General features: G+C 43.2%; 1 protein-coding gene across 4 annotated transcripts in view; it reads left to right on the plus strand.

Annotated features, from left to right (window-relative positions):
• MAP3K20 (mitogen-activated protein kinase kinase kinase 20) overlaps window positions 1-25,640 on the plus strand; it is a 169,739-nt gene that overhangs the window by 131,037 nt on the left and 13,062 nt on the right. For 3 of the 4 annotated variants that reach the window (XM_057550891.1, XM_057550890.1, XM_007183288.2), the window contains exons 12-16: window positions 2,259-2,303; window positions 4,109-4,139; window positions 4,237-4,376; window positions 8,198-8,260; window positions 9,235-9,327. In XM_057550891.1, the coding sequence (XP_057406874.1) occupies window positions 2,259-2,303; window positions 4,109-4,139; window positions 4,237-4,376; window positions 8,198-8,260; window positions 9,235-9,327 (372 nt within the window). The remainder of the gene's footprint in view (window positions 1-2,258; window positions 2,304-4,108; window positions 4,140-4,236; window positions 4,377-8,197; window positions 8,261-9,234; window positions 9,328-25,640) is intronic. The other variant, XM_007183289.2, reaches the window with a different exon arrangement.

Consider the following 25,640-nt stretch of genomic DNA (forward strand, 5'->3'; position numbering starts at 1 on the left):
AAGCCAGCCTTGATGCAGCCTTAAACGTCTCTGTAAAGCAGTCTGTTGTTTCTTCAACTAATCAGACAAGTTCCTTATTTCACATTTGATTCTGTGATGGGAAAAGCGAATGACGTTTCTGCAGCTGTATCCAGCTGCCCCGTGAAGAAATAAAACTTGTCATGTATTTTCTTTGATCAAGTTCAGTTTTAGATCCTATTTCTCAAGTCACTTTCGTTTCTGCATTATTAAAGCAGGTGAGTGCATGTGACTACAGACACCAGGTATTTCAGAGGAGGGAAGGGGCAGTCCTGTGGGAATCGGAGCACATGAGGGTAGCGGAGTACATAAAGAGTGGTAGCGATTTATACCCTTGCAACTTATCTGTACGTCTCAAACTCTATGCATTCAGATTTATTGTAACTAGTGGGTTTTTAAAATAATTCTGCCTGGCCCCCTAGAGTTGGCCGCAGTTCCCTCTTATCCTTGGACATGCGCACACTGTATCTGGAGCTCCGGTCGGGCAAACGTGCCGTGCCCATCCTTCCTTCCTGTCCCGCCTCCACCACTGCCAGTGTCTTGCCTTGTTGCTTCTCACCAGGAGTCACCTCTCTTCTAGCCCTGCTGTGCCAGCTCAAGCCACTATGCCTTCCGTCCCCCATGTTAGTCTATAAAACCCTCCCTTTTCCGTGGTACAGCCATAGACATTGAACTCTATACCAGAGAATTTAGCATCATAGTGAATACAGCCTTCAGTTTGACTCATTCAACAAACTGTTCAACAAAAATTTACCAGGTATTGTGTGCCACGCACTCTGCTAGGCACTGAGGAAACTAAAATGAAGGCGGCCTTGAACTCCTCCCAAGGTATAATCCATACCTACTTTACCCCCCCACCCCTTACATTAAAAGCTCCTTGGGGCTTCCCTGGTGGCGCAGTGGTTGAGAGTCTGCCTGCCAATGCAGGGGACACGGGTTCGAGGCCTGGTCTGGGAAGATCCCACATGCCGCGGAGCAGCTGGGCCCGTGAGCCACAACTACTGAGCCTGCGCGTCTGGAGCCTGTGCTCCGCAACAAGAGAGGCCACGATAGTGAGAGGCCCGCGCACCGCGATGAAGAGTGGCCCCCGCTTGCCGCAACTAGAGAAAGCCCTTGCACGGAAACGAAGACCCAACACAGCCAAAAATAAATAAATATAAATAAATAAATAAAATAAAGGAATTCCTTTAAAAAAAAAAAAAAAGCTCCTTGAAGGCAGGGGCATGCCTTTCCTAGCAAGGTTTCGAGCATGTGAATTTAAAATACCTGCAGATTAGAAGGATTAACTCACCCACCCTCTGATTTTTACACTAATGGTAAAAGTAACCAAATCCAACTTCTTTTTTTTTCAACTCACCCGCACAAAAAATACTATTTGTAACAGGGGTTGAAAGACACTTTGCCATGTTGCCTCATGAGCAATCCAACCGTGCTGGCAAGTTAAGTTGGTTAAAACTAATGGCTATAGCAAACTAATTCAAGTCACAAGACACAGATTTTCTTCCCGTTACGTAGGTATTTATTTAGTCTGTGGCCATGGAGCATATATTGAAGCGAGTAGCCCTTTGGCTCTGAAAATGGGCAGGCAGGAGTCCTCTTGCAAAGTTGTTGTTCATGTTTGTATACTTGCCAGGGAGGGAGGTTAGTTTAGTTTTAGTTAGAGCAACTCTGCAACCTAGGTTCCTTAGGACGGCTCCAATTTTTCATGTCCTTCTAATATTTGGTTTTAAAAATATAGTGCAACTGAGACATTTAGTTAAACACTTAGAAATTCCCCTCTAAAAATAAGCATGTAAGACATCCGGTTACCAAGTGGTTGCTTTGGAATTTTTATTAATGATCAAGCGATCTTCGTGTTGATTGAGAATTCAGAAGATGGCTCTGGTATCTGACAAACGTCAGAAATTCCTTGACTGCCAAGGCCTTCTCGTGGGAGGTAAAACTACTCTCAGTGTGCCAAGTACAAAGAGCGGAAAATCCCAGGATGTGCAGAGTCCCATTGTCACGGCTCACCAAGCACAATGAACTGTTACTGAGAGGTCAATTGGCTTCTGTGGGCAACATCTTTGGAACCCTGAGAAATTCCTTAACGGTTGGGAAAACTGGTTTCCATTCAATGCCACCTGCAAGAGGAACCAAGCCAGAGCAGCAGCCCTAAAATACTGAAAAGTGGGGATAAACCAAAAAGACAGTGATAATATTCCTTCTTTTTTTCCATTTCATTCATATTTCCCATGCAGCTGCTGCCTTCCTTTGAGATTGGTGCTTGGACAGAAGAGGACGTGGTAAGCAGCTTCTTTTAATGCCTCATTTAACCTGGGCAGGTAGTTCATAAATTTGTCCACAAGTTAAAAATACAGGGAGAGGGATTTGGGCCTTAGGAAAGTGTTAAGTAGGAGAAGTTGACAAATTCCATGTCTTTCTATTTTTAATGCAGTAATGATTTAAAATAAGGCCTCGAGCAAAGCAAGTATCTCTTCAAATCTTACAAGAGGATTCCACCTCCCTATTTGCTCTGAAAGGTATTCCAGAATACAGTAATGAATACCAGTTAAAGGGGGGATCCAGGATACTAAATGAATATACTTGGGAAAAAATTGATCTTAAGTTTTCCCAAAAGACCAGGGATGGACTTGAGCCATGGTGGGGAAAGAACTGGTAAAGGCAGTGCCTTAGCCCTGTTCATTTTACCATCTTTACTCTGACCTTCCCAAGAAGGAATAGACCCGAGCTCCCAGACATTCTCTGAAGCGGGAGCCGGAGAAGCCCCATGTTTGGGGGAGGATGTGAACAGACTAGTTAAGTCCAAAGGAAATCCCACACCCTACAGTCTGGGTAGAGACCCTGAGGAACAATCCTGCTTAGCCTGTTATATCTCTGTATCTGTTTCCTTAAGTGAAAAACAGGTCCAAGAATTCTTGGTCAGAGACCTCAGGGGTTTATGCCTGTCCAGGTCCATTTTATAAGTTCAAGGTTTCATTAAATGAAAAAGGAAAAAGAAAAAAAAGCTTGTATGCCAGCCTCAGCAGGCCCACACCCCAGGAAACAGACTAGGTACCCCAAAGTCAAACTCATCATTAGAAACTCTTGGGAAGGTTCTGGAAGGTTTACCAGACTCAACTGGTTTCTGGGCCAGGGCACATCCTCCCAGCCCTTGGTCTTCTGGTGAAGTAATACTGCTTTCAGATAAGCTAATCTCTGTGGCTTCTGCAGGGGACGTACACTGGCACCAGTTGCCTCTATTTCCCGTTCCCTGAGTCCTGGTGATTCTGACTTTCCTGCCAGCCCTGCTTAACAAGGACAGAGGACTTAGGCTCGCCTCTTCACAGGCCTGGATATAATCCCTTTCTCCCCAGCTGCAAAGTTGGCCCTTCTCATTGGAGAAGAAATGTTCTAAAAGGCACTGAGCTCTAACAGCTATTTTTAGTCTTTGCTCTGAGGTTGAGTGGTTTTCAAACCCTTTAAATAAAATTCCAGGGTCAAGGGCTCCCTAGAGAATTGGTGGGCCTGGGTGTGGCCCCCTATTCTGTCTCCCTTCACCTGGATAGTGTGAGAGGCTACGGTAAACACACACCAAGGGAAATTCAAGGACTGAGGTTGCTGGGTCCAACCTTACATTCTGTGTAGGAAGCTCCACACTTTAACTTGTCTTGGGCCACAAAGCTACTTCATGACCAGGCCTAGAACAGAGGACGCATTTTATCCACCTTTCTGTCCACTGCCGTGTGGTCCCTCTTACTCATACAATTCCTGGGTAAACCAGTGCCCTTCAACAACCCAGGGGACCACTGGCACATGAATGGAAAAAGCATTATAAGTAAGAATCTTCTTGAAAGGCTTTTTAAATATCTTTCAAATAAGGAGGAAAACCAATGGTCCTTCAAGGGTCCAAGACCCCCGAAGGGAGGATGTCTCCAATTTGAAACCTTGAAGTTTTAAAACAGTAAAGAGAAAGTCTTCTGTTTTCCCTTTGTGGTTGAGCAAGAATTAAAGGTACTTTAATCCATTGAAAAACTATGTGTTTTACTGTTAAGTCTGGCCACTGACCATGAATAAATCTTCAAAACCATATATGTCCTCTCTTCCACAGTATTTTTGGGTTCAGCAGCTCGTCAGAAAAGGCAAGTGGAATAACTTACCTTCTTAATTCATGGAGTTAACTTTGCTTGGGATGTGATTGAGTCTAATTTTATTCTGTCTTCTAATCACTCCCTTCAGGTGACACTTCAGAGGAGATAAGCGTGTATGCGAACTTGTTTAAGGAAAACAACATTACAGGAAAGCGACTGCTGCTTCTCGAGGAAGAAGACTTGAAAGACATGGGCATCGTCTCCAAGGGGCATATCATCCATTTAAAGGTACCTCAGAAAGGGAGAACATTCAGTCAGCGAATCTGTATTGAGCTCCTACTGTGGAGCAGGTCGTGTGTCATGTTAGAGGCTGAGCTGGTGGTCACAGTGTGGAAGTACTTCATACCAGCTGATCATAAGCTGCCGCCCCCATGGGACCCCTACTCCCTCTTCATAATCCCGGAACAAAGGGTTAATACCTGGTCCAGCAGAAGTCACATGGATACACCTGCATAGCACCCCCGTGCCCGCAGGAAGTCTCTAGTCTAGTGGAGAAGACAGTCATTAATCATGCAAAACTGGTAACGTGGCAGCTGTAAGAACTGCCACAAAGGAGAGCTGAGGTTGGGCTGAGGCAAGGCTCCTGTGCAGAAGTTCTGATGGAGCTGAGAGCTGAAGGGCCCGGAGGTGTAAGCGGGTGAGGGGTGTGGGGAGGGGGTGTTCTGGCGGGAGGGCTCTGCCTCTGGAGAGGCCTCAGTGTGGGAAGAAGCGTCGTGTGGCACTCGGGCCGTGTGCGCCTGCAGAGCTGCCAGCCCACCCGGCAATAGCAGGACGCAACTTGCTTTGAGGCCAGAGAGGCTGGATATCCATTAGGGACCCCTAACGATGCCAGAACGTGTCCGTGGACTGAGTGAAGCCTGAGCCACCGTGGCACCTAAAACCATGGGAACATGTGTTCAGTCTGCAATCTTCCGAATTTTACCCAGACCAGACACCACCTTATGTGTATTCTTATCCCTCATTTTCTCAGGAAATCCTAACATTTCCCCCAGAACTTCAGTCTTGAAAGCTTTCTTTTCTTTTCTTCTTAATAAATCTATTTATTTATTTATTTGGCTGCGTTGGGTCTTCGTTGCTGTGCACGGGCTTTCTCTAGTTGCGGTGAGCAGGGGCTACTCTTCTTTGCGGGGCGCGGGCTTCTCATTGCGGTGGCTTCTCTTGTTGTGGAGCACGGGCTCTAGGCACGCGGGCTTCAGTAGTTGTGGCACATGGGCTCAGTCGTTGTGGCGCACGGGCTTAGTTGCTCCGTGGCATGTGGGATCCTCCCGGACCAGGGCTCGAACCCGTGTCCCCTGCATTGGCAGGCAGATTCTTAACCACTGCGCCACCAGGGAAGTCCCTTGAACACTTTCAAAGGTAAACCTCTGTTTTTGTTGTTGTTGCTTTTTTGTAGTTTAGCAAGCAGTTCTGTTTTTTTGTCTCTTTGTTTTGTTTTGCTTTTTAGTTACTCAAACCAAATAACACTTGCTGGCATCTGTGTGCACCTTGTTATTAATCAGAGGTCTGTTTCAAGAGAGACCTTACAATGAAATCGAGTTTACTCCCCAAACCTCCTCAACCCCAGTGTGGGTAGATAGAAGGGTGAGCACAGGTTAGAAAGAAGACAAATAGAATAAAGAAGGAAATGTAGGGACTTCGCTGGTGGGTCCAGTGGATAAGACTCCTCACTCCCCATGCAGGGGGCCCGGGTTCGATTCCTGGTCGGGGAACTAGATCCCGAATGCATGCCGCCAACTATGAGTCTGCAGGATGCAACTAAGACCCGGCATGGTGAAAATAAATAGATAAATAAAATAAATATTTTTTTTTTAAAAAGGGAAGGAAATGTAGAAAAAGCAACTTCTTATCCAAATCCACATCTTGACAAAGGCTCTACCAACTTGCCAACAACTTTTCCCTTTGCCTCAGTTGGAGCTACTGATACCAGGCTTTTTCAGGGAAATCCTCCCTGAGGTCCGAAGAGGACACATCCACTTCTGTCCTATGGGCCCTGGATCCACATACGGAACATCCTTACAGCCCCTCAGCACCCTTTAGATGATGGCTTAGCCTTAACCTACCACCTGCTCCCTCTCACAAGATGGGCAGGAAACCTCATGCATAAACATACATCTTAAATGATGGTAAATAATTTAATCTCAACCTCCGGCTGTGGGCAAATCCGTCCTGAAAAGCAACGCTGGCTTAGATGGGCTACGGTAGGAAAAATTCTTTTCTCTGGTGCAGAGAAGTTTCAGGGTTCAAAGAGAGAGATTTGGTAAATCGTGTCCCATTTAGCAGATGCCAGAAAGACGCTCCCAACTCCCCTTTCCCTGTCCTGCCTTTGAAATAGGACTCGCGTTCCTTAAGGGGGAGTCAGGAGGAAAAGGGGTGGTGAGCTCCTCAACAGCCTCGGTGATTTAAATATTCCCAGACCCAGCCCAGGACAGCCTAAGTGCCCCTCTGTGGTGGTTGGTATCATTAGAGCAAGCAATGTCCAAACTTACTGATTATTGTTCAACAAATCCAGTGGATGCCTACCGATCACAGCCCTGGGCCTGTGAAGAAACAAAGAATCCTGCCCTTAAGGAATTTACATCCCAGAGAAGAGAGAAAACATGTATATACAACTTCTCTTAATTCAGAGTCTCAGCATTTGGGAGCGGAGTGTCTGTCCTGAGCCCCAAAGGAGGGGCGTAGCCAGCATCTGCGGGGACCGGAGACTCCCTCCTGGAAGAGTCTGTGTGTGCACAGAAAGACAGTCAGTCCCGGGGAGGGGGCGGTTCTCAAAAGTCAGGCGTGCGGGCCCTCCACCTCTGCCAAAGCCAGGGCCCTATTACAGTGGCCACCCCAGGGGTGGGCAGGGGTGGGGGGCTCGGCCCACAGCTGACACTCTCCTAAACTCAGCTGGGTCCTGGGTACTTCTGACAAATAAGCTTACATGAGAGGGAGAGAGTAAGGGGAAAGGGTCATGGAAACGGACCTTTCCATGGGAGCTCTGGGAGCACCCTGCATATACTCTCGGGGCAACGAGGATAAAGAATCCTTCAAGCTGGGCCATTCGGGATGGGACGCTGCAAGGGGACCTCCAGACTGGAAGAGCCTGCCTGGTCCTTGTCACAGGGCTTCACACGCGCACACACACACCCATTCTGAGGGTGAGAAAGTGCCCTCCATTCTCTGCTGTCTCACTGAGGAAGGCAGGGCCTTGCTGTACACCTTCTCAACGAGTGAGTCTCTCAGCCTACAGATGGTAGATTATACAACTGCAAAGTGGACGGTCTGTCCACCTGCCCTTTGCTACTTGGTTGTTCCTTTCAGCCTGTCTTGGCTCTCTCCTCACCCGAGCCTGGAAGCCCTCTGTGGAGGAGCCTTGAAGAAGGAATAGAGCCTAACATCCAATAAGGGCTCATTATTGGATGATGTGTCAACAGCTTTCATTTCACTTTTTAAAAAATGCATCTAATTTTTCTCACATCGGTACTTCTTCACTCTCTATGTGATATGCTCAGTTCACAGAAAAGCTGGATTATACCTGATGAGTATAAACAAGAATCATAATTTAAATTGTCCTCCTTTCCTTTAAGAGTTCTTTGTCCTCCACTGGGGGAGGGAGCTTTGGACACAAACCCACAGAAAAGCCCTTTCAATGCAATAAACCCTTTAGTGAGATTTCAGCCCTAATGAGAGCCTCTGGTGATATATTCATGTTCTTTGTCGTTTTTCCCACAATTACTCGAGGTGACAACTGCATTCTGTACACTAGAATATTAACTTGTCACTACTATATTCTACCGGTATTTGAAGAACGGTTTTATTTATTTTTTACTCTGAGATTAAACATCTTTAAAATATCTTCCTGTTCCATTAAATAATTATAAACTACCTATAATACTTTGAACAACCAGGTTTATTCTCAATAGATGTTGGATATTAACATCCCCAAGGTATTTTGTGAACTACGTAAATAAAGAATGCCTTTATATGTGCACAATAATTTTAATCCTTTCTTGGCATTATCGGATCATTAATAAAGTCACGTGGGTTTCTTGTGTTTTTTTTTTTTACAGTCAGCCATTGAGAAGTTAACCCACGATTACCTAAACTTGTTTCACTTCCCACCACTAATTAAGGTAAGGAAGGTTTTTCTTACTGAGAATACGCTACTTTTATTGACATATGCACCAGCCATATCCACACCTAAATTTGCCAATGTCGGGAACCGTTGTTTGAAGTGAAATTTAATCATATCTGTCCAACAAAAGGCCCTTTGAGTGAAGCTGAGGATGTGCATAAATGGAGCAACCTTGTTCCCTGCAAGTTGAAATATTAACAATACGGTCATGATAAGAACAACACATGTCACCTTAGTGGCTAGGGGATATAAGTGCTAACATTGTAGGTGAGGACCTCTGGCCTCCCACCTGGCTCGGGAGACCTTTGTCCGACAGGGAAGCCGCTGAAGGAGTTCACACGCTAAGCTCTGGATTACCACTTGCATTGAGGGGTAGGAGTTTTATTGTTTGAATAAGATATTAGTATATTTAACATATTATTTTGAATAGAGTCTAAAGGTATATGGCATAGTTTGTTATAAGATTAGTAGATACTTGCAAACAATATACAGAACTCTTCTCATTCACTAAGAATTTTGGTTTTCCATCTGTAAGCCCACGGAGATTCATTTGTTCCTCTGCTTGGCCCTCTATTCACAGATGCTCTAGGAACTGCATAATTCTTCTTTGGGAATAGGGTGTAAATATCTTGAGTGTTGTGAAACTCTCAAGGTGGAGTCTCTGTGCATCTCCAGGGACGAAGTGCATTTCTAGGGTAAAATTGCACAACACAAGATGCATTGTGAAAAATGTAAGATGGTGACATTCAGTTTGTAGTGCATGAGACAAATCATTTGGCAAAGTTCTCAAAGGCTTAATATGTCATTTCTCTTGCTTTTGGTAACTGGAATTTGTAGTGTAATCCAAAATAACCAAAAATTAAGCAATAGATTAGAATGGAAAAACTAATGCTGGGAAATCATCTTCCTTTACATGAGAAGTAAAAGTAAAAACACTATGTAGTATAAACAGTGCTTAGTTTTCTGTTTCAGGACTCAGTAGGTGAACCTGAAGAAAATGAGGAAAAAATAGTGCACCTTGAACTTGTTTTTGGTTTTCACTTGAAACCAGGGACTGGCCTACAGGTAAATCATATTTTAAATCCTTTGGATAAATTTCAGTCTAATTTACTCTTTTTCTCTCCTGGAACTCTGTGGTTTTATATACCCCCTACCAGCTGGTAACATGATTCTGAGTAAATTTATAGACTTTATAAAATAGAATTTAATTGAAAGGCTGCCAGCTGCCTCTGTAAGCCAATCTAGGAATCTTTCTCATTCAGCTGAAGACCCCTGTGTGAGGCCACCCAAACCCTCAAGGAAACGCACTGCAGACCATGGGGGGCAGTGGGGAGCGTTAAGGTCGGGGGCACGGACACTAGAGTAATTGTTTATGCTTCTTGGCGTCACAGCTTCCTGATTCCAGTTTCTTTGTTTTTTAAGGGGAATCACTTTTATAATATCGAGAGTAGAACAACAGCAAGAATGGAACTGTAGGCAAAATGGAAACCCAGATTATCAGCGCTAAATGGGGTGGCAGGACATTTGACCAAATCTCATTCAGTCAGGCTGCTACTTTATGTTATGTTTAGAGTCTGGGCAAATTACGTGGGCTAGGTGTCATATGAATTGGAATCATAATAGGTTTGTGTTACTTTGGATTACTATGAATAGCCAGTAATAGTGATCACGTCTGTTAATTGACCACTCGTGTTCCAGGCATACAGGACTCAGGTGTATGTGCTATTTTCCCCCATTTTACAAATAAGGAGACTACGGCTCTGAAAGGCCAAGTAACTTGTCCAAGGGTTACATGGCTAGCAAGTAGCAGAAGATGGATCTGACGCAGGCCTCTCTGACCCCAGAACCAAACTCTTAACTACTGCACTATTGGTACCTTTCCTTTGATGCTGCAAAGAGACCTTGTAAAAACAACTCCTCACAACATGAGCCCGTTGCTCTGGGAGAGCTGGTGGGGCTCAGCTGGCCCACCAGCCCTCACTAATTAAACCATGCTTACCCCAGGTCATTCCTGGAACCAGCACTTGGGAATGATTGGAAATTGTTGCAAGGGGTTAGTTTTACCAGGGGCTTCAAAAGATGCTCTTTCTAGACACTGGACAGAGTGTTTTACCTGCACCACTGCAGGTATATTGATGCTCTTGCTGAATGGAAATCTTAACCTCCCTTGTTTGGACCACAGAACTTGGTTGAGTGAAAAGCTGCTCTGACTCTAGGTGTCTGGTATAGGAACACTTTTCTTTTCCCTCTGTGAACGGGTCACTGTCTATTCATTCCTGTTGTTAGAAGCAGCTACCAGAAAGGGGAGAGTAAGTTCCTCTCCAACAATAAGCAAGGGCCCTTCCAATCCTGAGATTCTGTAGCTGTGGGCACCCCAGGTCCATCTGATGGTAAATAAATAGCACATTTTAATTTGCCTTCTTTGGTATGCTCAACTCTATGGCACTTTATTTATGAGTACTCTGTGTTTAAACATTTTTATGGCTTGGAGGGGGTAAAAGAAGAGGGAAGAATTTTCCTGAAAAAGACTTGTCAGGAGTAATCTCAACCAAGAAAATTATTTTCAATTAACAAAGAAATGACTTGTTAATGTGGAAAACTGAAATATATATATAGTTAGTAAAAATCAGAAGCTATAAATGATATTGGAGACCAAGTATAGTGGTCTGGTTTTGACCATGATGGTATAGACTTCTTGAGTCATTGGTTATCCACAAGGCCTAAAGTCACTGCAACTTTCGATTATCTGCTGATCCTTGGTCACCCAGGCAGAGTAATAATTTCATCCATTCACTCAGCAGAAATTTACTGAGGACATACTGTGTGTCTGGCTCAATGCTAGATGCTCAGAATGCAAAGTAAAAAAGTATAGTGCTGCCTTGCAAGGAACCCATAGTTTATGGGAAGAAATAGACAAGATCAATGAATGGTTTTAATACAGAATGATGCATTTTTTACAACATCATGCACGTCATTCAATGAAAGCACAGTGGATGAGCACTGCAAGTGATGCAGAAAGGGGTCAGAAGAGGATCTTGACGTCTTCTTGGTAGAGGTGATACTTGAACGAAAATTTGAAAACCATCAGGAATTATTAGGTAGGGAGAAGACATTGAAGGCAAAAGGAACAGCATGTGCAAAAGCTCAGAAGCCAGGAAAACACAGGCACCTCTTCTTTGGACTGATTTCTGTAGGACCTCACAACTCAACTCAAGCATCGCTGCCTCTGGGGCGACTTAACATGGAGCAGGTGGAATAGTGTGAGGAGAGTTAAGGCCAGAATGGTGGCTGGAGACCAGAAAAAGAACTGCTTTATGTGCTGAGCTAAGGAGTTTGAAGCGTTTTAAGCAGGGAGTAGAGAGGATTCTATTTGCGTTTTAAAAAGATCTCTCGAAAGCACAGAGAAGGATGAATTGGAAAGGGCTCGGGAGAGAGTGATACAGTCCTGTGTGGGGCAGTGCAGACAGCCAGGTGAAAAGGGACAAGGAGCTGAGGCTATGCAGTGCCATGGAAGTGCCCTGTGTCCAGGGACACTGAGACGGAACTGATCAGACTGTGTCACTAGCTGGAGTTGGGGTGATAGGGAGGAGCCAGGATGGCACCCAGTTTCTAGGGTGAGCAGCTGGATAGATGACATTATAATGCAATAGATCAAAAGTGAAATATACAATGCGGATGTAACTAACGCCAAGGTGCTAAAAGTATAAAGAAGTGACGGGAATGGGCGAGGTTAATCAGGAAAGGCTTTCTTTTCTTTTCTTTTAAATTTTTAAAAAGTTTTTGGCCACACCGTGCGGCTCGCAGGATCTTAGTTCCCCGACCAGGGATTGAACCTGGGCCCTCAGCAGTGAAAGTGGCGGAGTCCTGACCACCAGGGAATTCCCAGGAAAAGCTTTTTTGGAAGGGATGAGTTTTGAATATGGGCTCGAAGAGGCTCATGGTCGTTTGCAAATAATTTTCTGAATATAATGTTTTAAAACTTATGCTTAGAGAGTCCTTCATTTCTGAAGAGCTCAAGTTATTTCATATATGTCATCTCATTTATCCCCCTTGGCATGTCTGTGAGATGCATAAGGCACATGGTGTTGTCATCCTTGATTAGAGAAAGTGTGTTACCAGCCTAGGGTAAGAGGACGGAGCTGAGACCAGAAATTACATCTTCATCATCACCTATATATTAAACATGTGCTAAGCTCTCATACCTGGCCCAAGATATTTAAGCCATCTGGAAACGTCCACAAAATAATCCTATAGTAAATTATTGTCCAGGTCTAAACTACCCAGTTATGTCAGACTATATCCTAACATTATGAAATATCTTCTCACAAATGTGCTTTAAATTGAAATTTAAATTCCCCACATGAAAACCTTGTTACCTTGACCCTTCAAGGTAGAACCCAAGAAAAAAGATCATCCTCAAAAATCCCAATTAACTGAGTTCCCATAAGCCCATCTTCACAGAAAAGATGAAGCCTTTACCCCGTCTCCATGACTAGAATAAGTTACACGAGAACACTGGGGTTTTGGAAGTTCTCTCCAAACCTGAGTTTGTGTGTCAGGGAGATTCGCTTGACCATTTCACCTTTTCTTTTACAATTAAAATGAAAGATATAGTCTAACTGCAGCCATTGGGAATAATGTATGACAGTGACTTTATCATGCAAATAGTAGCTGTGTTTTCCCTTTGCCTCTGAAAAGGACCACCAGTTAGCTACCACTTAAAACTGGTTTGTTGCTTCAGTAACTGGCCTACTAAGAGGAAACAGTGGAAATGTGACCTTATCCACAAATATACAAATATATGTAGAAAATAAAGCCTTTCCTTGCAAGAAAGACCTGTTAACCTTTATGGTCAGAGAATTCAGATTAAATTCTTTTTTTAGCCTCATTTTACAACTACATGGATTATGGCACGTAAGTGAGGTTGATTCACCAGACCCAGGAAAGCCTTTCACGGCTGGGAGCCTGTGTCTGCTCCAGTAGTCCAGAGCACCTGCGTGACCCGCTGCCCGTGATCTCAGTCTCTGCTGCCACCCCCAACCCCTCGGTATGACCAGGCCCTCACCAGACACCAGCACCGTATGGAATTCAAGAATTCATCCACAAATGAAACAAACATCCTTTTTCCTTTCCTTTTTTGAGACAACCTGGCAGGGGAAATAATTGGACGAAAGGGTTCCCTGAAAATTTAAATTAATAAGAAGTTGAGAATGAGTTTTACCCATTTACCTGACCCCATTTCTAAAGAGTAAAGTTAATTATTAATTTGAATAACAATGTACATTGAGGCAGCCTCCAAGTTGACAGTGGTATTGGCAGAAATTGGGTCTTTCTCAGCTCACGTTTCCTGGGCGAAGGGCTTGAAATGCTTATGATAATTATTATTATTTCATACCTCAGCCAGACATTGTGGCAAGCGCTTTGCAAACATTTTTCTGGTGTAATTGTTACAACCCACCCTCATAGGGAGCAGTACCCCTGTATCAGGCCCAGGAGGAAACTGAGGAGGGGAGAGGAAAAGTTCCTCCTCCAGAGTCCCTACCTGGTTAGGGGCAGGTCCAGCCCAAGGGCTCAACCATGGTGTCACACTGCTTCTTTTTGAAAAGTATCATCATCCCCCAAAATAGGTGTATTGGTAATAAAAAGGCAAACACTTTTTTTGGTCAGTTAATACTAAACCACCACTATTTTTGTTCCATGTGGAAAGTGCCTTGCATTTTGTAATCTAAGGCCTTGGACTTGCTACAGAAGGAAAGCGGCTTCCAGAATCTCAGGCAGCTTCATGCACTCCCCAGGGTGGCGACCACCCTTTTTTATTGAAATATTCAGCTGCATAGAGTTTATTATTATATCTCTTATAAGCTCACCAGTCAGGAACATTGATTCTCAAATTGCCAAGGAATAAACTATCAACTCACCCAGGAGTTTTCTCACCCACCGAGATCCTTTTGAGACTTTGTGTCATAAAAATTCAAAAGCAGAGTTAGGAGGGAACTCTCCGAGAAGCTGTTCATTCCTTGTGTGTGCTGGACAGTCACAGACTTTTCTCTCGTGTCCTTAGTCCCTTTTCTCCCCAGTGAGGCAAGGAAACCTGACTGAAGCTGGGCTCCGTTGGGTCTAAGTGGGTCACCAGCTGTAGAGAAGAGATGAGCTTAGGGGAGAAGCCTGGGAAACGACACCCTGGCTCTAGTGGACCCTTAACTAGAGACTGGCTCCCAGACTCCAGCCACCTCCCTCCAGATGACCATCTCTTCTGATTTCCTTTCGACAGGCATTTTGAAGGGGCAAGCGAACCAGGTAGAGAAAATAAGAGGGACATTTGGAAGGGGTGGAAGCAGCACTAACTGCCCCCATCGGAATAGAAGCCTTTTCCATCCCCCTCGCCTCCCTCCTGATGCCTGTCACTGTTGCACCTGGCCCCCTTCTCCCACTCCCCACCCGAAGAAATTCAGTCAATAGTTCTGCTTCTCCAGTTGTTTCAGCTATAGGTTATAAATGCTGCTTTTCACAAATACTTCCCACACTATTGTGCTTTTACGTCTTTATTAGATTGCTTATAAAATGTGGCATTTAATAAACTTAATTGAATCTCCAGGCCCTTTCTCAAAACACTATAAATATTAAAAACTGCCAAATAGGGCTTTTTTTTCCTATTGTGGAGTTTTTATAAATGGATAGATAAACATGAATAAAATAACAGGGCACAAAGGATTTTGTAAGGAAGTAAAAAGTCAACACCTTTTGTACATTTCGGAAGCACTAAAAGGCAGTGCTTTGCCTTACTTTGATATGTCTTGCGTTTATGAAAAATTCAGTGTAGGGAAGTTTATTTCCCATGACCAACTATTTTTTGGGGGAAAGATACACGTACATACACATGTGTTTGTGTGCCTCAGTATATAAGCTTGCAGTGGTAGGGTTCTGTAAGAAATAAAAATTTTAATTGACAGCAAAGGAGCAAATGCAGTTCAGAATTTGACTACATGACTTGCTGCTGATTTCTAATTCGCGTTGGCGATGTGCTTCGTCAAACAGCCTCTTATAGAACTAAAACAAAACTGGGAGAGGCGTCCAGTACATCCTTGCTGAAGGGTTGATAGTCATGTGTAGAAATGGCCTGCCAGAAAAATGTCTAATAACTGGGGAAACAGCCCTGACTTGTAGTGTTTGCAGCTTTCCATGTCGTCAATACTCCTACCGTGGCCAATTTCAAATTGCCAATGTGACATCACCGAACTTGAAGTTGGGAAGAGGTGAAAGCAATCAGCTCATGAGGGCTGGCTCCAGCATGGATTGGATCACTCTTAGTCTTCTTAATCAAGATTATGAATTCCTTTCAAAATCATGAGTAGCAAGGAAGTATACCTGACGAAACATAGGTTTAAATAAATTGCAAACACATTATTGCTGGTTTCCAGCTATATTAAAATGCGTAGTTAGCTCAGAGAGTGTTCCAGGCTCCCAATGAACCCATTGTTGGCTTAGATCCCCTTGGGTGGCTATTGGCTAATACAGCTACACTGACCACAGTGTATGAATCACAAGTTAGGATTTGAGTTTTTAGGAAGTAAGAATATAATTATACAAACAGAGAAACAGAACTTAAATTTGTGACTGCCTTTTAAAACGGTTGTAACAGCCATCACTGGCAACTTTATGATGCCAGGCGCAGTTGTTGATCATAACAGAGATCTTTGCTTTTAGAAGCAGGTTTTGAAAAGTCTCTGGGAATCACTGTAAGTTCTGCAGAGAGAAGGCCTTGATAACTCACAGTGACTTGTGTATTCTGAACCAAAAATTAGATCTTGGAAATAATCAACTGTAAAAGAACAGATTATTTGGAATGAAATTAAAAGCACTATGTTAGGAAAGCAAAGATGTGTGACAACCACATCAACATTAGGATTTGGATTGAGAATAAACAAGGCCTGCTAACTAGGACAGTTTAGGGTTTTTTTTTCCAAAAACTCTATTTCTAAAAAAAAGAAACAAAAATTGTATTTCTTAGAGTCATTTCTGGAGACATGGGAGGTAGGAGGAGAACTTAGTAGGTAGCAGAGCTGTTTTTGTATTTTGAGGGTCCTGGGTGAAAGTTTATTTGCAGCCCATTTCCCAGTATTAAAAACATTTAAGGGCTTCCCTGGTGGTGCAGTGGTTGAGAATCCGCCTGCCAATGCAGGGGACACGGGTTCGAGCCCTGGTCTGGGAAGATCCCACATGCCGCGGAGCAGCTGGGCCCGTGAGCCACAGTTACTGAGCCTGCGCGTCTGGAGCCTGTGCTCCGCAACAAGAGAGGCCACGATAGTGAGAGGCCTGCGCACCGCGATGAAGAGTGGCCCCCGCTCGCCACAACTAGAGAAAGCCCTCGCACAGAAACGAAGACCCAACACAGCCAAAAATAAATAACAAAAAAAAAAAAAAAATTAAAAAAAAAACCAAAAAACATTTAAGCAGTAATTAGGTAAGCGAGACCACTTTCTATATTGGTTAAGAAACCCAGTCTGAGATAGAATAGATTCTTATGTATTCAAAAATCAAGAGGAAGACCTACTATTCTTTCTCTCCAAGATGAATACCTTGTACCCCCCAATTTCAAATACAGTTTAAAAATAAAGAAAGAAAGAAGCCCTTTCCAAACATGTCAACTAACATCTGAACCATTTCGGGTAGTCAAGTGTGTGATGCATCCTATGAAAGTGTATCTCACTTGATTTGTTTCACTTTATTTTCACATCATCCCTAAAGTCCTTTTTTCAAGCGTAACTCAGATAACAAGCCCCCAGAAGGCAACAGAACCACCTTATCTCCACTGGTGTCCAGTTGGCACCAGCCTGCCCTGACCTTAGACACAAGCCATGGTTAAGGGTATAACGCATTTACATATTTTGCAATAAAACATCAGTTATTTGCATTACTGTGTCAAGTTTTATTTGATTCTTTCACCTAAAAATGACTCATTTTCCTTTCTTGTATTTTAAAAACCAACTACTCTAAGCTTGTTTGAGAATCATCAAAAATTGCCCATTTAGCTAGAAGTCATTTTCTTTTCAAAAGGCAAATGTTATTTAATCTTTCAGCTGTTCATTGTGCCATCATAAATACTTTCTTTTCAGCGCAGTTGTGGGGACTGAAATGAGCCCACTAATTGCCTCCCATTTCGACTGACATGTGGTGGTTTAGTGGAAAGAGAACACAGCAGGGAGAAGGAAATAGGAGGCTGAGAAAATGAGAGCTAATTATTTTCACTGCCTCATGTCAGGCTCTGTGTCAGCCTTGTTTTTACAAACTGGAAGGTTTCGCACTAAATAAAACAAACTGGCGTCATGTTTTTATATACTGGCAGTGTCATGGAAGCAGCTGCACATCTCAAAGACAATATAATGCCTGCGTTCACATGGACACCATCTGACAGACACTGTGAGCCGCGGCTAATGAGGACATCACAGTGGTGCCAAGTGAAAGGTGCTGAATTATGTATGATTCTTCATCAGTACAGCAATAGTCCTGTACATCATTATGAGACATTGTTTTGCTGGAGAGATTAAAACATTCTTAGTTCCAGACCCTGCAACCTATATGCGCTGGAAGAGGTTATTAATGGAATTTTTAGGGAGAGTTTCTTGTGGATTTCTTTGCGGTTGAAAAACAAATCTCGTGGGACAAAGCCGTGATGGGTCACGACACTGTATAGATAAAGAAGAGAAACAAATTAACCATACTTGCATTATCTTCCTTTTAAAGGCAGCATAATAAAATAGAGTGTACCAGGGTTATACATAATGATAAATAACCCAGGTGCTATCTGGGGATGTTCCACTCTCCTGCCTTTAAAACAGCAGGTTTCAGCAGCTGAGCGAGATAATAGCAACGCATGTAAAGGAGCCTTCGGAGGCCTAAATCATCAACATCTTACTACTTTTAATACCAGCATGACCAACATTTCTATCGTATTTTTATTTCATCTTGTATGACTTCTTACATTTCAAAATAGTCAGTCGCCTGCTATGAGACTCTTTCCCTTTTTTCCCCCCTTCTTGAATCTTAAAAAGTTTATTCTGACCTCTGTATTTTAGATTTTAAAATGTTTCCCCAGTACAGGCCATTTTTTTTTTTTAAGGTGGAAGGGCCTCTTTGCTAGAATCCTGGGCATTCTCTGGTGATTTTACTTTTTCTCTGGTCATGGGGAACACGTGGGGTGGTGATGGGGATTTTAAAAACCAGTGTCCCCTCCATTAGACTGGGCATGCCCAGTGCAACTAAGTTAACTTGCTGCAAATCTCTACACTTTCTGAGTCTCAGTCTGCTCATCTGTAACGTGGGGGCAGTGCTGTCTAGAACAGGGTAAGCCTGTGGGGATTAAATAAGAATCTCAAAAACATTATGCCTAGTGAAAGGAGCCAGATATATACACATGCATACTACAAAATCCCAATTTTGTGAAGTTCTAGAGCAGGCAAAATTAATCTAGGGTGGTAGAAATTGGACCAGTGGATGCCCCTGGTTGTGGAGGAGTTATCAACTGGAAAAGGGCATGAGGGAATTTTCTAGGCTAGTGGAATATCTTACCTGTTTGGGTAGTTACACTGGTGTACACATTTGTTAAAATTAATTGAGCTGTACACTTAAAAATCTGTACACTGGACTTCCCTGGTGGTCCAGTGGTTAAGACTCCGCACTTCTACTGCTGGGGGCGCGGGTTTGACCCCTGGTTGGGGAAGTTCTGCATGCCCGAGTGGTGTGGCCACAAAAACAAAAAACAAAAAACAAAAAAACAAAAAAAACCCTGTACATTGTACTGTGTGCAAATTATACCTCAATAAAAAATACATTAAAAAAATGTTAATGTCTGTAACCTTCAGGTAATGGTCATCTATAGGAGCCTGAAAGCCCAGTGTGGAGGTCTGTTTCCTTCTCAAATGTCCTAAATAATCTTGGCCCTAGATTTTTAAAGGTTTACCTATAATGTTCATGTTTGCAATACAATTTTGGTAGGAAATAAAAAAAATAGAAAGAGAGGTTGTTGTTTCTGAATTGCCCAGAACTTAAAATAATATTTAAGTATAATTTTTATGCTAACTTCAATCACTTTTTCTCTTTAGAAAATTTTCCTCTATCTTGATTAGTTCTTTTTTTATTTCTTTTCTTCCTTCCTCCTTTTATTTTTTTTCTTCTTTTTTTTTCTTTTTATGGAAGGGAGACGGGATGTGTATGTTTGGCATTACATGTATTAGCCTGGAACTCCAAAGAATTTTAAACAGCTTGCAGAGAATGTAATAGTGATTTCTCACAAAGAGATATTTAATTTAGCATTAACTGAGTGTTGTTTAGGATGTTAACTTCACAGTGTAAGAGTTTCTGTTTTACTTGGCCAGTAATCTTAATTCAGAAAATTTTTTCACGTAATTGGCAATGCTGCAGCACTTCAAACGGAATGCTTTCTCATCCTCCATTAACCACACACTTGCGCCTAAAATTATCCAGGTATTTCAGCAGCTGAAATGGTACATATCCTGGGCACTCAACAGAATTGTCATTTTTTTCATCAGTTTTCAATGCAAAAATTCCCCTCTCCCCCACAGAATCCCATCTGTTTCTTATAGATTTGCACTGAGAGGCAGATTATCTAACTAGTAGAAAGGTTTGGATAGCTGTTTTTTGCTATTCAGCCTCAGCGAAGAACTTCCCCAAAGGCTCCTGTGTCACTGCCTTTTCCCTATAGATTAGTAATTAGCACTCCCTAGAGATGTGCAAGGTACAAATTTGAAAAGTGGGCATGTCCTCTTGGGTGGGAATCTAGTTATGAAATAAAAAAATCCATGGTAGTCAGGACCTGCCCCATGATTTTGCTTGTGCAAACAGATGGGAGAAGGTTGTTTCTGCTTTGGAGAGTGGCCGTCCTGCCTAGCCACAAAGCCTAAGCCAGGACTGGAGGGAAGTGTTTGTGATTCCAGATCCTGGTCCAATCAGTCAAGAAAAGGAGCTTACAAACAGTGGAATAGCACCATATACACTTTTAACAATGACCTTTTTCAACAAAGGAGGGGGAAATTGACTATGTTGGACTTACTGGAGAGACTCAGTATTTCTTTTTTTTTTTTTTTTCTTTTTTTTTTTAAATGCGTGTTTTTTTTTTAAACTTTGGGTTTATTTATTTATTTACTTATTTATTTATGGCTGTGTTGGGTCTTCGTTTCTGTGCGAGGGCTTTCTCTAGTTGCGGCAAGTGGGGGCCACCCTTCATTGCGGTGCACGGGCCTCTCATTATCGCGGCCTCTCTTGTTGCGGAGCACAGGCTCCAGACGCGCAGGCTCAGTAATTGTGGCTCACGGGCCTACTTGCTCCGCGGCATGTGGGATCTTCCCAGACCAGGGCTCGAACCCATGTCCCCTGCATTGGCAGGCAGACTCTTAACCACTGCGCCACCAGGGAAGCCCGAGACTCAGTATTTCAATCTCTGCCGTGGAGTCCTATAAAGGAACTCACCAAGATAATTTGGGCTACGTGTTGACTTTGGAAGGTGGAAAGTACTATAATTCTTACTCTTGTTAACCCATAACAAGGAAAGTTCAGGATTCAGAAAAGACAGAGGGAAAACCTGCTCTTCATAGCACAGTGGGCCCCCTTGGTTTAGTTCTGAACTCCACCACTTGCTCTCTGTGTGATCTTGGTCAAATTACCTCATCCCTCTGTGCTTTAGTTTCCTCATCCAAGATAAGGCTCTCTGGCTGTCAGTCACATTTCACAGCCATTGTCCCTCCGGACATCTGCTGGTTTCTGTTGGTAGGGCTGCATCAGGATCTGTTGAAACAGGAAAGGGCAGTATTGGTGTTATCTAATCCATGTATGTAAGAAGATGTACGTTTCTTCCTTCTACGTATTTCATAAAGGCAGTCTTTGCTGTGTTGCCACTTGGCTGCACCTTCTTTTTTCCAACACTGATCAGTCCCCGGCACCAGTGTCAGTCAGTGCCCTCTGGATCCCCAAACTCCTGCCCAAGGAAGATGCTTTGACCCAGCCTATCCACTCTGGCCAGGTCCCTATTCTAGACACTCTTTTTTTTTTTTTTTTTTTTAATTAATTAATTAATTAATTTATGGCTCTGTTGGGTCTTCGTTTCTGTGCGAGGGTTTTCTCTAGTTGCGGCAAGTGGGGGCCACTCTTCATCGCGGTGCGGGGGCCTCTCACTGTCGTGGCCTCTCTTGTTGCGGAGCACAGGCTCCAGACGCGCAGGCTCAGTAACTGTGGCTCACGGGCCCAGCTGCTCCGCGGCATGTGGGATCTTCCCAGACCAGGGCTCGAACCCGTGTCCCCTGCATTGGCAGGCAGATTCTCAACCACTGTGCCACCAGGGAAGCCCTCTAGACACTCTTTGAACCTTCCTGCCTCACCTACCTTCTGGCCCGTTCCCTTAGATGGCTGCTAGAGGATGAGCTGGCTAATGTAATAACAGATTGGAGCTCTGTTGGTGACCAGTATTGGTAAGAATAGTAATCACTTCTTTGGGGGCTCCTAATTTGGCTCTGGCACAGTGCTGGGTACTTTATTTACATTATCTCATTTAGTCCAAATACAACCACCCACTCGTCATTAAAGAACACTGAGATTCAGACAGGTTATATAACTTGGCTGAGGTTGTGGGGAAAGCGGCAAAACTGGGATTCCAGCTCAGGTGTTTGGACTTTAAACTTGTGATCTTGGACTTCCCTGGTGGCGCAGTGGTTAAGAATCCGCCTGCCAATGCAGGGGACACGGGTTAGAGCCCTGGTCCGGGAAGATCCCACATGCCGCGGAGCAACTAAGCCCGTGCGCCACAACTACTGAGCCTGCACTCTAGAGCCCGTGAGCCACAACTACTGAGCCCGTGTGCCACAACTACTGAAGTCCGTGCGCCTAGAGCCCGTGCTCTGCAACAAGAGAAGCCACCGCAATGAGAAGCCCGCGCACCACAACAAAGAGTAGCCCCCACTCGCAGCAACTAGAGAAAGCCCGCATGCAGCAACAAAGACCCAACGCAGCCAAAAATAAATAAATAAATAATAAATTAATTAAAAAAAAAAAACTTGTGATCCTTCGCCTCACCCCTGTCTTGCTCCCCCAGTAATGGTTCAATGATGATCCTTTCCTATATTGTTTCCATTTTAATAGGAATCCTCAGCACCTTAAACCAAATGAGTGAATAACAGAACCACTACAGACTGCCAGGGGTGAAATGGTTTTGGAAAAGGAATCCTTCAAGGCCCCCATGGGCTCTCTCAGAATACAGAGCTGTCTGCTTTTGATTTCTGCCTGTCAAGATCAAGAGTTGTTCGCAGACGTTCAAAGTAACTCTTGAATGTTTCCCATTCAAAAATCAATACCCACATTTCTGTCATTCACATCAAGCCAAAATCAATAGTTCACCCTGGTAAAAGTGAATGGTTTTTAAATCAGTCTATTCCTACTATCTGGTCCGTATCACTACCAAGAAACTGAAAAGCTAGCAATTGTGCTTGTAAAATTCTATATTAGGCTCATAAATATGCAGAATTGTTATTTTTAGTGATATTATTGATGATTTAATTCATCTTATTCATATGAAAACCTTTCCAATGATCAGTTGGTTAAGAACTCGGTACACGGCGGCATCCCGTCTGCAGTCCGGTCCTGTGGAATTCAATACATTGTTTAAATCCTGGGAGTTGTGGAGAATGCTTTTGGACACCTTTGGCTCACCGAGTAACAAAAATGCCAGGAGTACCTTAGGGTAATTTAAAATTGAGCAGAATTTAAAGAATTCCATTACTTTATTTGTAGATTACTTTTCTTAACTAGACAACAATAAAATCATACATGCCCTGAAAATACCCAGGAGTTACATCAGGGCCTTGACACATTAAATTAATAATTTGGGTGAACGCTGCATATTTCCTTTCCTTCTCTCCCAGCTGTGTAACAATCAATGCCTACTTTTTAATGAATGGATAATGCCCCTCTTGTCTTATCACTTCTCTGATTATAGTTTTATGGCTTCTGTAGAAGATAGCTTCTTTTATGGTTCAGGTAAAAGGCTTTCTTTCAGCTAAGAGGAAAAGAATTGAAAAAATAAAAGGTCTGTAACCCTATATCTAGATCCTGTTTCTCCACATTGGACTTTGAGGAAACAAAGAAGTTGGAGCTTAAGGGAGGACCTGTGACCACTTGCTTTTTTGGTTGTATTAGCAAAGTCTTCTCTGGTCCTGCTCCTTTAATAGCTGGTCCCATTCTGGAGCTCTGTCAACCATTCAATGGGTCTGTCCTGCCACCCTCCCAGTTGCCCTTCCCTGTTAGTATCTCCTCCAACTTTGGAGCCAAGCAGCCTTGGGCCTTTTTTTTTTAATTTTATTTTTGGCTGTGTTGGGTCTTCTCTCTAATTGTGGCGCACGGGCTTAGTTGCCCCGTGGCATGTGGGATCTTAGTTCCCCAACCAGGGATTGAACCCACGTCCGCTGCATTGGAAGGCAGATTCTTAACCACTGGACCACCAGGGAAGTCCCCAGCCTTGTGCTTTTCTAATCCCACCTCCACCACTTCTTGGCTAGGAAAACCTAGAAAAATTCCTTAATCTGTCTAAGCCTCATTTTTCTCACTTGCCTGATGGGAAAATAAAGCTAACTTGCAGGGTCATTATGGATATCAAATAAAAGAGCACAGTGTAAGTACCCAGCAAGATGCCGAAAGCGTAGTAAGCACTCCACAGCCTGGGTTCCCTCCAGTCAGACCCTTCTCCACGCAGAGCTCCCCTGAGCATGTCCTCTGCAGGGTCTGATTGGGGCCTGAGGTCACGGAGGTGAAGCAGAGGGGATTGGGCATTTGCACCACAGTTCAAGGTCTTTTAACTGTGCTTTTGACTAACTTCATTCCAAAACTTGACAGGCACAAGAAACAGAACTAAGTAAACTTGTCTTTTCTAAGGCTTTTTATTCCAGCTACTGCCTTGAGGAGGCTCTTGCTATTTCAGAGAAGAGCAGTCATGACTCCAAAGACTAATTATCCTGCCCAGTTATCTCAGGGCTCACGTTGCCAGGGTAGCAGTGGCTCCAAAACAAAGAAATACTGAGAGATTTGTCAATTCTGAGCGACTAATTTGACTTGTGTTAGCCAAGAGCTAGTTTTTCACGTTATTGAATAGACCTTTTCCTTCACTAATTGGCTCTCCATCTTGTGAATGTGGCTGGGCAAAGAGGGCCCTCCCTTCAGGCCTGGGCCCTTCTTGGTGCTGCAATTCGTCCAGAAGCTTTCCTAAAACATGGGGCCCCCCCAGCTTCCTACTGAAGCCAACAGGTTTTCAGCAGCCCCTTTATTAATGTTCTTCCATGATAATTGTGTCCGAGCTTGCTCAGGGAACATTCCAGGTCTGCTTGTGTGAGAGCATGTTCTGGTTTCAGCATGTAAGGAGCTCAGTGCATTATCCTTAATCTCTCAGAATCCTTCATTCTTCAAATAATATAAGAAAGAAGATGAATTTATGATCCAGGGGTCAAATTTGGTGCACAGACATGGGTTTCTTTTTCCTTTTAATTGCATACACAGTGTTTGTACCCCAACATTTTTATTATTAAATTTTTCATATAAATTTTTCAGCAAAGTTGAAAAAATTTTATAGGAATTCTTGTATACTCAGCTCCTAGATTCAAGCATCAGGATCTACTTGCTTTATTACATATCTGCCCATCCCTCTATCTTCTTAACCATCTATCAATCTTTATTTTTGGATGCATTTCAAAGTAATTTGCAGATACGAGTACACTTCCTCCTAAATACTTCAGTATACTAGAGTTCAGTAAGAAATGCACATATCTGAAGTATACATTTGCTGAGTTTTAACAAATGCATACACCTATATAACCCAAACCGCTATCTATAGAGCATTACCATCCCCAGAAAGTCCCTTCATGCCCCTTCCCAGTCAGTCCCCATCTGCAGAAGCAACCACTTTTCTGAATATTTTCCACTGTAGATTGGTTTTGTCTGTTCTAGAAACTCATGTAAATGGAAGCCTTAGTTTGTTCTTTTTATACAAAATTTCACTCGCTGTAATGCTTTTGTGATTTATCCATGTTATTGCATGCATCAATAATTAGTTCCTTTGTATTTCTGAGTATATTCCATTCTATGAAAGTGTTGGTCAACACTTGGCCTGTTTCCAGTTTTTTAGCTATTATGATAAAGCTGCTCAGAACAATACTGTACAAGTCTTTTTTCATTTTACTTGGGTAAATAGTTAGGAGTAGAATTTCTGTGTCATAGAGTACGTATATGTTTAGTTTTATAATAAATTGCCAAAACTTTTCCCAAAGTGATTTTACCATTTACACTCCAACCAACAACCCAGTAGCTCCAAATCACAGCCAACATTTGAT

The sequence above is a fragment of the Balaenoptera acutorostrata genome, chromosome 8 (genome assembly GCF_949987535.1).
Source record: "Balaenoptera acutorostrata chromosome 8, mBalAcu1.1, whole genome shotgun sequence".
NCBI lineage: Eukaryota > Metazoa > Chordata > Mammalia > Artiodactyla > Balaenopteridae > Balaenoptera > Balaenoptera acutorostrata.